This window comes from Motacilla alba, chromosome 26 (genome assembly GCF_015832195.1).
Source record: "Motacilla alba alba isolate MOTALB_02 chromosome 26, Motacilla_alba_V1.0_pri, whole genome shotgun sequence".
NCBI lineage: Eukaryota > Metazoa > Chordata > Aves > Passeriformes > Motacillidae > Motacilla > Motacilla alba.
This window is the reverse complement of record NC_052041.1, coordinates 580,284-592,656: the sequence shown is the minus strand read 5'-3', so window position 1 is coordinate 592,656 and position 12,373 is coordinate 580,284. Positions and strand designations below refer to the sequence as shown.

The 12,373-nt window shown below is 58.8% G+C and overlaps 1 protein-coding gene across 1 annotated transcript; it reads left to right on the top strand.

Moving 5' to 3' along the window:
• The first annotated feature begins 1,124 nt into the window (after positions 1–1,124).
• Positions 1,125–9,498, top strand: TNNI1 (troponin I1, slow skeletal type). Its single transcript, XM_038162757.1, has 9 exons — positions 1,125–1,280; positions 3,753–3,781; positions 4,498–4,501; positions 4,600–4,641; positions 6,495–6,626; positions 6,710–6,799; positions 7,267–7,443; positions 8,726–8,836; positions 9,132–9,498. The coding sequence occupies exons 1-8, from the start codon at positions 1,140–1,142 to the stop codon at positions 8,831–8,833; spliced, it is 723 nt and encodes a 240-aa protein (XP_038018685.1). The 5' UTR covers positions 1,125–1,139; the 3' UTR covers positions 8,834–8,836; positions 9,132–9,498.
• Positions 9,499–12,373: the final 2,875 nt, after the last annotated feature.

The following is a 12,373-nucleotide window of genomic DNA, read 5'->3' as shown; positions in this document are numbered from 1 at the left end:
CCCTGCTGGGCCCCACGTTGGGAATTGTTTGCTCCTAAATTTGTCCCTAAAAATATCTCGGGGAACAGGTGTTGCCTGCCCTGCAGCCCTTGTCATGCAAAGGGACTCTGGGCAAGGGACTTTGTGGGGAGCAGTGGGGACAGACAGCAGCTTTTTCACTGCTTTTCATGGGGAAGACCTTAGGGCCTGTGAGGGGCTGGGAGCTGCTTGAGCATGGCAAGCTGCAGTGCTGTGCTGGGGGAGTGGGGCCAGTCCTTCTCCTTAGAGAGGGGACTGCACCCTCTTGGTCCCCACCCCACCTGGCCTGAGGTGTGACCCCACATTTGCTGGTTTACACCATCACTCTCAGCAATGCAGCCTGGCCTGCTGAGGTTCCCTGTCCTGCTCTGGTGCCTCTGGTGGCTCCCAGGAGTCCCCTTGGCCAGCACTGTCCCGTGTGTGCCCCACCGTGCACGGCTGAGCACGGCAGCAGCTCCCAGGCTGTTCACACCCCTTCCCCTGCCTTTTCCAGCATTTCTGGAGCTCTGTCACACCAGGCAGACACAGAGGTGCCAGGAGGATCCAGCCCATCCCCACGGCATCACCAGCACTGGTCAGACTGAGCCTGTCTGTGTGACCCCAAGAACTCCCATGTGAGCAGGTGCTGTCCAAGCTGGGGCATTCCAGTGCCCAAAGGGTCTCCAAGAGAGCTGGGGAGGGACTGGACAAGGAATGGAGGGACAGGACAAGGGGAATGGCTTCCCACTGCTAGAGGCAGGGATAAATGGGATAGTGGGGAGAAATTCTTTCCTGTGAAAGTGGTGAGGCCCTGGCACAAGGTGCCCAGGATGAACAGGACTGTCCCATGCCTGGAAGTGTCCAAGGCCAGGCTGGACAGGGCTTGGAGCAACCTGGCATAGTGGAAGGTGTCCCTGCCATGGCAGGGCTGGGACTGGATGATTTTTAAGGTCTCTTCCCACCCAAACCAGTCTGGGACAATTCCCATGAAAACAGCCCTGGAATTCTCTGAACCAAAGCGGGGTTGTGGGTTCCCTGGGACACAAGTGCAGTGACACACGGGTGACCTGTGTGTGTCCCTGTGTTCCAGGCAGGGCCCCAGATGTGAGCAGCAGTCCCAGCACTCCCGGGGCTTGCAGCAGATGCCTGCAGAGGAGGGGATTTGTGCTATTTTTACCGACCACTTGCAGGCAGGGCTGGGATTCAATACCCCTGCTCAGCCCCAGCCCCGGCAGAGCGCGGCTGTCCCGAGGCCAGGCGTCACCTTCCTCCTGCACAGCCAGGTAAGGCACTGCCACTGCCACTGCCCCCTGTCCCCTCCGGGTGTGCTGGTGCTGAGATGGGCACGAGACCCCCGGCATTCGCACGTGACACAGAGGAACCCCCAGCACGAGAATCTGCCTAAATTTCTCCCCCTCTCTGTGGTAGATGAGACATTTCCTCTGCTCTTGGAGAGAAGATTAGTGAGGCGGCAATGGGGACAAAGACTTTGAGCTGATATTTGCCTGTTTTTTCCAAACCATGGCAAACAGGACTGTTTGAGGAGCACTTGCTGTGTGTTCCAGCCTGGCTCACTGGTGGGAGGTTCAGGGTGGGAGCAGAGGGAACAGAGCTCCCTCCTGGTAGCTGGGAGAGTGCTTGTGGGTTGTCTCCAGCCTCCTGGGATGGGGAAGGATGTCAGCATTGACTGTGGTTGGGTTTATGGGATTATTTCTTTTAAGGATTTCCATGATCCAGTGGTTCAATAAGCTTTACAAGCTTTTCACAGCTTGGACAGTGGAAATACTACAGAATTAGCTCACCCAGACCCTCTCATCCCCATCAGGGACCAAAATCCCTCATGGATGCTCCAGACCCAGCTGGAGTCCAAAAGTCCTGGCACTGGGGATTCCTGGGGATGTGTCACTAGGACAGCTGAGTCCCTGCAGTTGTTTGGGAAGCCAGTTTGGGACCATTTGGCCCTAAAATGTGACTGACCTTGGTAGAGGTCGTGAGCTCGAGGTGTGGTGTGGATCCCACCCTGAGGAATGCTGGGCTCTGCTCCAGCAGGGGACAATGGAAACGCTGAGGCTGCTCCCAGCCCCCTCAGCTCCAGGGAAAAAAGGCTCCTCTGCCACCCCTGGAATAAACTTGGGGGCAGCAGCTGGGACCCAGCCTGCTCAAGGCACCAGTGCTGCCTGGTGTCCTTTGGGATGTTTGTCACAGCACCAGAAACCTCCACAAAGGCAGGAAACTGAATGTCTGATGTGGTTTAAGGACAAAGAAATTGCTGTTCTTGGGATTTTTCTTTGTAAATCCAGGGGTCTGGATTGGGAAGCTCTTGGGAAGATGATTCCTGCTGGGATTTTATTACATTCCCCCCCATCCCCCAAACTCATTTATCCAGTGGCTGAGCTGTGGGGGCATGGGGAGGGAACAGGGACAAGGGAACAGAGCCAGGATGTGCCCTGAGATTTGCTTGGCACAGGCTCCACACAAACCTGTGAGAAGCTGTTTGAGACCAGCTTTTCATTTCCCCCAGCATGAATCCTTGGGGTCTAAAACAGTTTCCAAAGATCAGGGGATGCAAAATGATCAAGGCAAAAAATCCCAGCTTGTCCATTTCACTCCCAAGGAAAAGCAGTAAACCCATGCCTGGAAAATGCTGTTTTGAGGGGGAAAAAAATAAAATTAAAAGGATTGGTATTATCCCCCACATTTTTCTGCTGCTTGGGCTCAGGGTGCCCTGGCTGCTCAGAGCAGGAGGGGACAGTGGGGTCAGAGCAGGGCCAGGGGAGCAGCATGGGCTGGAGCAGCTGCCAGGGCCTGGGCTCGCCAGGCAAATGTAAAATAGGAAGTCCTGAGTGTTTCACCTGGAATGTGACTGCTGAAGGAACCTGCTCAGCTGTGGGCTCTGGCTTCGAGAATCCCAGAATGGTTTGGGTTGGGAGGGACCTTAAAGCCCATCCAGTCCCACCCCTGCCACAGGCAGGGACACCTTCCACTAGCCCAGGCTGCACCGAGCCCTGTCCAGTCTGGCCTTGGACACTTCCATGGATCCAGGGGAAGCAACAGGTTCTCTGGACAACCTATGCCAGGGTCTCACAGCCAAGAATTCCTTCCCACTATCCCATCCATCCCTGCCCTCTGGCAGTGGTAAGCCATTCCCCTTGTCCTGTCGCTCCATCCCTTGTCCCAGAGCTCCTCTCCAGCTCTCCTGGAGCCCTTTAGGCACTGAAAGGGCTCTCAGGTCTCCCTGGATCCTTCATTTCTCCAGACTGGGCACCTCCAGCCCTCAGTCTGGTTCCAGAGCAGAGTTGTTGTCCTTTGCTCTGGCACTCCCCGGGTGGGTTTTGGCTCTCCCATCCCTGCCGTTGCCAGCGGGAGCTGCAGGACAGGACTCCCTGAGCCGTCCCCGTGGGGGAACCCCCGAGGCAACCCCATTTCTCCTGAGATTTCCAGCCTCCATCCCTTGCCCGAGCTGGGGCGGGCGATGCAGCCGGCGGGGGACCAGCTCGGAGCTTGGGAAAAGCCCCGAGGAGCCGGAGGCGAAGCCCTGCAGGGCCGGCTGGCAGCACGCTGCAGCTTGCCCGAGATGCGGGCAGGTTCTCCCGGAGCCCGGGGCTCGTCCCGTGTTACCCCGGGGATGGAGGCTGCGGAGCCGCTTCCCTCCGCCGACAGCGCGGGGCAGCAGCGCATCGCTCCCTCGCTGCCTTCTGCCTCCGTGCCTTTGGGATTTGCTCCTTTGTTTCAGCCGCTTTCCCTCTCTTTGGCAGGGAACAGCACACGCCGCGATGCCGGAGCCGTGAGTAGCTGCGGTCCCCTCGGACCCCAGAAAGCCGCGCTCCGCTGCGCTTGTCCCTTTGGGGAGGATCAGCTGGGAGACCCTGCCCTGCCCCAGACCTCTGTGCCATTCCCCTTGCAAAAACTGTCTTTGAATGCAAATTGTTTGCCCTTTCAATGTCCCAGGTCAAACCTCGGGGCTTTCCCAGATCCCCAAATGCAGATTTGAGGGGGGCAGCATCTCTGGATTTGCCGTGAGGCTCTCTGCAGCACATTTCATAAATCCAACACATTCCCTGGTGGGCAGAGAAGGGAAGGAACTCCCTATAAAGCTTTCCTGGAGCAAGGACCTGGGGATGTCCCAACCCTGTGAACCTGAGCAGGATTCAAGCATCCTGACCCAGCTGAAGTGGGAGTGGGGGAATGAGGGTGTCTGAACCACAGGGACTGAGCTGGGGTTGGCATGATGGGCACAGTGTTAGCTCACCTGTCACACCCGAGTGACATTTTGGCTTTCTTAGCTGTGGCCTTGAGCTCCCACTGCATTTCCAGAGGGCACCTTCACCTCAGACCTGGCTCACGTGCTGGTGGCAGCTGTGAGATACAGAAATAAGGAACCAACTACAACCACACGAGATGCATTCCTTGACTGTCCCCTCTTTTTTACTCTCATTCCTTGATGCCCTATTCTCTTCTCTTGTTTTTTCTGCTCCTCCCTGGCTGCTCCCCTGCCTGCAGGGAGGTAAGTGCCTTTCCCTTTGGGAGAGACCTTGGTGCTGCTCTGCGTTTGCTGCATGCTTGTTTTCAAAGGGTGTTTTCCTTCCCTCCCCTTTCCCCTAGAGAAAATCCAAGATCACAGCCTCACGCAAACTCTTGTTGAAGGTGAGTCCCGAGGGCTGGAAACTCCCTGGGGTTCGTCTTGCTGGGGAAAAGGAGCCAGGTTACAGCATGTGGTCGGTGGGACAGGGGTGGGGAAAGCTCAGGGATGGGCTGAGGGGAGCAGCTCCCACCCCACCTTTCTCTTCTCACTCATGTGGGATTTGTGGTCCAAACAAACCTCCCCTTCGCTGAGGTGGGGAGAGACCCTCACACCTTCAGCTCTGAAGCCTCAGCCCGTTTGTGCTCCAGCACAAGCCTGGGAGCTCCCCGGGCTCTGGCTTGGGATAAACATTGCCTGCCCCGGCAGAGCCAATGCCAGCAGCCAGCAGGACCACGGCCCCACAGCTCCACAGCCCCATAGCCCTACAGCCCCACAGCTCCACGGCTCTACAGCCCCACGGCCCCACAGCTCCACAGCCCCACGGCCCCACAGCTCCACGGCCCCACAGCCCCACAGCCCCACAGCTCCACAGCCCCACGGCTCTACAGCCCCATAGCCCCACAGCTCCACAGCTCCACGGCCCCACGGCCCCACGGCCCCACAGCCCCACAGCCCCACGGCCCCACAGCTCCACAGCCCCACGGCTCTACAGCCCCATAGTCCCACAGCCCCACGGCCCCACAGCTCCACAGCCCCACAGCCCCACAGCCCCACAGCTCCACAGCCCCACGGCCCCACAGCTCCACAGCCCCACAGCCCCACAGCCCCACGGCCCCACGGCCCTACAGCCCCATGGCCCCACAGCTCCACAGCCCCACAGCCCCACGGCCCCACAGCCCCACAGCCCCACAGCCCCACGGCCCCACAGCTCCACAGCTCCACAGCCCCACGGCTCCACAGCCCCACAGCCCCACAGCCCCACGGCTCCACAGCCCCACAGCTCCACGGCCCCACAGCCCCACAGCTCCACAGCCCCACAGCTCCACGGCCCCACAGCCCCACAGCCCCACAGCTCCACGGCTACACAGCCCCACAGCCCCACAGCCCCACGGCTCCACAGCCCCACAGCCCCACAGCTCCACGGCCCCACAGCCCCACAGCCCCACAGGTCCATGGCTACACAGCCCCACAGCCCCACAGCCCCACAGCCCCACAGCTCCACGGCCCCACAGCCCCACAGCTCCACAGCCCCACAGCTCCACGGCCCCACAGCCCCACGGCCCCACAGCTCCACAGCCCCACAGCTCCACGGCCCCACAGCCCCACGGCCCCACAGCCCCACAGCTCCACCCCACAGCCCCACAGGCCCCACAGCTCCACAGCTCCACAGCCCCACAGCCCCACGGCCCCACAGCTCCACGGCCCCACAGCCCCACAGCCCCACGGCCCCACAGCCCCACGGCCCCACGGCCCCACAGCTCCACAGCTCCACAGCCCCACAGCCCCAGCTCCACAGCCCCACAGCCCCACGGCCCCACGGCCCCACAGCTCCACAGCCCCACAGCCCCACAGCCCCACAGCCCCACAGCTCCACGGCCCCACGGCCCCACAGCCCCACGGCCCCACAGCCCTACAGCTCCACGGCCCCACAGCTCCACAGCCCCACGGCCCCACAGCTCCACAGCTCCACAGCCCCACAGCCCCACAGCCCCACAGCTCCACGGCCCCATGGCCCCACAGCCCCATGGCCCCACAGCCCCACAGCTCACAGCCCCACAGCCCCACAGCCCCACAGCCCTATGGCCCCATGGCCTCACAGCCCCACCCTGCTGTGGGGAGGCTTTGATGGGTGTTTGGGGACAACAGGGAGGGGGTGGCACACAAGTCTGTCCCATCCTACAGACCTTGTGTGAGTGGCTCAGAGGAAACAGGGGCCTGTTCACTTCACACTTCTGCCATTTCCTTGTGCTCACAGAGTTTGATGCTGGCCAAAGCCAAGGAGGAGTGGGATCAGGAGATTGTGGACAAGCAGGCAGAGAAAGAGAGGTACCTGTCTGAGAGGGTCACTCCACTGCACACCAGCGGGCTCTCCTTGAGCCAGCTCCAGGTACTGCTCAGCCCGAGGGTGGAGTGAGCTCCTTGGGAGCATGAGGGGCCTCATTCACTGCTCTCCTTTTTTCTTGGCCCCAGGACCTGTGCAGGGAGCTGCATGAGAAGGTGGAAATTGTGGATGAGGAGAGATATGACATTGAAGCGAAATGCAACCATAACACCCGGGAGGTAGGAGGGAGGACGGGCTGGTTCCTTCTGGAAACTCCCTCCCAGTGGCAGCTCTGGCCTGAATGGGGATGTGCAATGGATCAGGCTGAGCTGGGATGTGGGACAGACACCAGGGTTTTCCCAGGGCTGGTGTTTGCTCTGCAAGGCACCAGTCAGAGCAAGGTTCATCCCTGCTCAAGGGAACTCAAACTGTCCTCAGGGTCCACACAGAGGTTCCTCACTCTCCTGGTCAGCCCTGTGGGTCTGAGAGCTTCTCGTGGTACAGCTGCCACCTGAGCAGGCTGAGCCCAGCCCATGGCCCAGCTCTGAGCCTGGGTGGGCAGAGTCTTGGTGGGGGTGGTCCCGCAGGAGAGGAGCAGATCCCTCTGGGGCTCAGGCTGGCAGAGCCTCCTGCTTCCCACAGGGACTCTTCGTGCAAGGCAGCTAAGCAGTGACCTCCCACTCCTGCTCCTCCCCTGCCCCTGCAGATTAAAGATCTGAAAATCAAAGTTCTTGATCTCCGAGGGAAGTTCAAGCGCCCTCCCTTGCGCCGGGTTCGTGTCTCGGCCGATGCCATGCTCAGGGCTCTGCTGGGCTCCAAGCACAAGGTGTCCATGGATCTCAGGGCCAACCTGAAGTCTGTGAAGAAGGAGGACACGGAGAAGGTGGGTCACTCCTCCGGAGGCTGGAGATGGACACACTTCCTAGGGGTGCCCTTGCCCTTCTCCAGGGTACCCTGTGTTCCCCCCCTGTCAGCCTTGGAAAGAGCCTTGTGAGGCCATTCCCATTGTGGGATCTGTTGTGGAACCACGTAGGACCACTGGGCCAGGCAACTGGTGGATAGTAATTGGTGAGATTTAGGGCTGTGTCCATGGTGCTCTTCCCTCCCAGAGTGTGTGGGGGTCTCTCACCTGGGCCCCCTCAGCACCATGCCTGAGCTGCACATGCAGAGTCTGATCTTTGATCTTGTAGGGAACCATGAGAGCTCCTGTTGGGCATAATCACACCCAGAAATCTCCCAGGGAACTCCCAGATCCAGATTAGATAAGACAGAGCCCAGCAGTTGGCCTGAGATAAATGGCCCAGTTCCCACCTGCTTGGCAGAGGTGTGAGAAAGGAAACTCTCATTGCCAGCGATGCCCAAACGTGCCTGAAGTGTGCAGGTGCCCCAGCACCAGGAGCTGTGCCTCATCCCCAGGCACAGCTGGGGATCCCCTCTCCCCAGAGGGCTTTCACCAGCTTGTTCCACCTCTGCAGATTGAATGAGAATTGGATGAGAATCTCAATTTTCAGCTGTTTTTCATTTGTCCCCCCATTGTGGTATAGCACTTTTCCAGCCCTTTGGACAGAAAGCTGTGCTTACAGCCCTGGGCACCAGGTGGAGAACAGATCTGGGTTTGTTCTAGATGTGGTGAGATGGTGTTGAGACACAGCTTGTAATCTACGAATGCTGGGTGGGGCAGAGGAGACACCTGGGCTCCCAGAGCTGCTGTCACCTCCCCTTCTGCTCTGGAAGTATCTGCCAGGCTCCCACTGTCACACCAACAATCCCAGTCCCTACCAAAGGCTCAGAGAAGGTGGAGGTGGGGGGGAATGCAGAAAGTGGTTTTACTTCAGCAAAAACATTTGCCCCATTGTACTGCTGTAAACCCAAAGGCCCACGTGGTTTCTTACTCCTAAAGAATTCTTTCTGGGATTATTGAGCCTTCTGGTGCATGAATGCAGCTTGGCCAGGCTTTGGGGAGGGGAGTATCCACATGGATCCAGACCTCCCTGTGGAGATCAGGCCACTGTTTGTCACCTCCCCAGCCTGCTCCTTATGCAGGGACACATGGCAGAGAGACAAGGACTTTGCTGGGGGCAGCTGTGTCCGGCAGCTGAGGGCTCTGCAGGGGAGGGATGGGGCAGGGCGGCCAGAGCCCCATGCCCAGCCCTGTCCCTCGACAGGAACGCCCTGTGGAAGTGGGCGACTGGCGCAAGAACGTGGAAGCCATGTCGGGCATGGAGGGGAGGAAGAAGATGTTCGACGCTGCCAAGTCCCCCACGGGGCAGTGAGAGGTAAGGCTGGGTCTTGATCCCCCCGAGCTCCCTCAGCCTCCTGGGCTGTGCTTGGAGAGATGCAGAAATGTCCCCACTCCCTACAGAAAAAGGCAACCCGTCCCCATGTCCCACCCCACACTTGGCTGGGGGTCTGTCCCTCACCTCCCTGCCATGGGGTGCCTGCCAGCCTCTCTCCTCTTCTCCTGGGTGCTCCCAGGATGTGCTGCCTGTGCCACCCTCATCCCATAGGCATTGCTGGCACCACCCACAGCCAAAGCTCCCCCTCTGCCCCTCTGCTGTTTCTTCCCCACAGGAGCACTGGGAAGAAGATCATCCCCATCCCTGCTGCCAGCCTGCCCTTGCTGCTCCCCTGTCCCTTTGTGCCCTTCTCTGAATTCCCACTGAGCTGAAACACAAGGACAACGGTGTGGAAAGGAGACCTGAGCTTCTTCCTTCCAGCAGTGCCCTCAGCCCTGCTCCTACACAGCGTCCCCCCCATCAGCCACACAGGCCATGCTGTCCCCAAGGGCCACTGCCACCCACCCCTCCCAGCTGTGGAGAGATGCCCCAGAGGCAGCAGCTGCCCCCCGTGCCCTGTGCCCAGCAGCTCAGCCCTAGACGTGGCACCCTGAGATGTCCCTTGCAGCCAGACGTGCATTAAAGGACTGTCCTGGGCCGAGGCCGCGTGGACTCCTCTCTGGGGGGACTCTGCCCAGGGCCAGGTCACCCTGCAATGTCCCCATGCTGGCACTCAGACCCCACACCATGGGCTCACAGAGGCTTTGGGCTCGCCCTTCCAGCCCTGAGTTGCTCCTCATATCCCACCAGCTCTGCTGAGGCCCCTGGCCCCTGTCAGGGCCACCCCTGCTGGGCCTCAGGGGTGCAGCAGCTTCCCAAGCACCAGCCTGGGGGAACAGAGCTCCCTGTTCTCCATCCCCATCTCTCTGGGTCTGGAAAAGCCTTCAGAGCTCCAGACACCACCTCCCCACCAGGTGCCCACCACAAGCACTGCAGCTGTGGCAACTGGGGCAGCCTCATTTCAAGGCCTAATTCCAGAGATGAATCCATATTTCAGGCCAAACATCCCATGCTTCCTCCCAGCCCAACCATTTCTGTGTCGCAGCTTCCCAGACTGCAGCTGCTCAGTGAAAGCAGCTGGGAATGTGCCAGCTCATTCTGGAGCAGGGCTGAAGGGCTGAATTTGTGAGAATTCAAACTACTGGGGTCTCCTGGGTGGGGGCACTGCAGGAGATGCTCAGCCCACATGCAGAGCAGCTCTTGGTAGCTACAGCAGTGCCTTGTCTGTGTTCCCAGACTATCCAGAGGAATTGCAGCATCCACACATTCAAGCCCACACCACACCAGGGTGTGTTGCAGCACCCCCCCATCCCTTTGGAGTGAGCCTGTAAAATGCAGAAAATTCCATAAACTGGGAGCAAAGGGCAAGTCCCAGACACGGCTGGAGGGAAACGGCATCAAAAAGTGTGTGGGCTCCCAGAGAGATCAACCTTCCCAGGAAAACACTGCATTCCCAAAGCAAGGGGAGGGAAAGGATGGCCCCATGCGGATGGCTCCTGCAGGACTTCTACAGCAGACTCATGGCTGGCAGAGGGAGTGAGGGAGAGGCTTTGGGAGATGGGTTTGGGTTTGTCTCCAGGACAGCTGAATTCCTCTGGCATCACATCCCTTCCTTTGGCCAATTCAGGGATCCCGAGCCACTCTGCTCACTGTCCCTGGGCAGAGAGGATGAGGGGGGACACTACTAGGGACACTTCTCTAGCCTGGTCACCAGCAATCAAGGCTGCCACAGCACCCTACAGCTCCTTCATGGAGGATTCAAAACTCATATGCAAACTCTTCCCCAAATCAGGAATGGATCACTGGAGGCTGCCACTGGAAAATCTGCTCCTTTGGCTCAGTCTTCGGGATGCTCAGTCCTTGTTCTTCCACCTGACCCTTCACCCCCTCAGCATCCTCCTGCAGGACTGGAGCAGTTGCATGGCACACAAAGCCTTTCCCACCCATTTTTTTATCTTTTCAAGCTTAATTTGTCCAAGAAGCTGCAGCCTAGCAGGGTGCCAGGACTCCTTTGTCCTCATCCCAGGCACCCCAGGACAGGTTCCAGGCAGGCCCAGCCCTGGGAAGTGTCTCTGTCATGGCCAACACCGGTGGCTCAGCTCCCCGGGGTGCATGGTAAGATGCCAGGGTCTGCCATGGCCCAGCCTGCCCACTCTGGAGGCAGAAGGTTTTGGTTAGCAGCTCTCCCCTCCAAGCTCAGGGCCCAGGCAGGAGCAGTGCCGAGGTCTGAGATCCTGGGATGTCTCCAGGAATCCCCAGAGGGAACTCACACAGGTCCTGGCAGAGGAAGAAAGATGCGCAGGGAGAGTTAATAACTGTGACCTGACCAACTGGTAGAGCTGGAAAATGCAAGAGAGGTTTCATGGAAACAAAGCCTTCTTCAGGCCTGGGACAGAAGCAGAAGACAGCACAGCAGGGGCTGAGCACAGTTCTCTGAGCTTCGTGCAATTATGATAATTTAGTAATTAAAAAACAGGGGTGGATTTTGTGGGGTTGGGGAGGAATGGAAGGGAGATGAAAGGCCACAGGAGTGCTGGGTGCTGTACAGCAGGCCCTGGTCAAGGCTGGGCACTCAGGCTATCCCTGTCCCTGTGTCTGTTCCCATGCCTGTGCCCATGCCTGTCCCTGTGCCCAGCCTGCCCTTAGATCCTGCTCATCCAAAACTGCTGCAGAGCCAAACCTAGGGGCTCCCCAGGGAAAATCTGCAGCCCCAAAGGCAGCCAGGTGTGCTCGGCAAGCTCCCAGGGCCCACATGCCCTTGTCATGGGCTACAGATGGCTTCATGAGGCCACCTTGTGTTTTAGATTGAGTGGGAGAGAAAAACCCACCCCAAAACTTTTCCCTCTACAAGATTCCCTACTTTTTCAAGGTATAATGCTCCCTAGTCACTGAGTCCCATTTTCATCCCTCTCTGGTGGAAAACCACACTGACTGCCATGGGAAAACAAAGTTCTACAGATTTCGATTCTATTAGGAACACAGAAAAAGTGCGGGGCAAAAAATCTCCAAAAATCTCTTTCAGTGGTACTGAATCTCCAGGGGAAGATGGGACAGTCAGCTCTGAGCTCTCCTGGTTGGATCAGAGACTGATCCAAGTCTTCCTCTCCATCTCTGCTCTGGAGATGCTCCTGTGGCCCTGGGCCAGCTGCGGTCCCAGTGCTCCCATGGCAAAGGGGAAGGCTCAGCCTTCCACCCAGGGATGCAGCTGGCTTCCCTCAGCCCACAGCTCTGCAGTCCATGGCTGTTTCCTTCCCAGGCGACAACAACCTCAGTTTCTGCTCGCTGAATTAGAAAGGAACCCTCCAGTACATTTTTACTGAAAATTCAGCCCAAATGGGGGAGTTCACAAGGCTCAGGGAGAGAGACTGATGCTGGAGGAGTCACTGGTGTCTCTTTCTAGAGGAACTGGAAGTCAGCTCTGTCTCCTCGAGCTGAGCAGAGCCCAGTCCCCACTGTCCTGCACTTTTCTCCACTGCA

Bases quoted from the DNA above. Each gene is read 5' to 3' on its own strand.
- TNNI1 (XM_038162757.1), top strand. From the start codon at position 1,140: ATGCCTGCAGAGGAGGGGATTTGTGCTATTTTTACCGACCACTTGCAG. The intron at 6,627-6,709 runs GTACTGCTCAGC...TCTTGGCCCCAG, and splicing joins TCTCCTTGAGCCAGCTCCAG to GACCTGTGCAGGGAGCTGCA. The intron at 7,444-8,725 runs GTGGGTCACTCC...GTCCCTCGACAG, and splicing joins AGAAGGAGGACACGGAGAAG to GAACGCCCTGTGGAAGTGGG.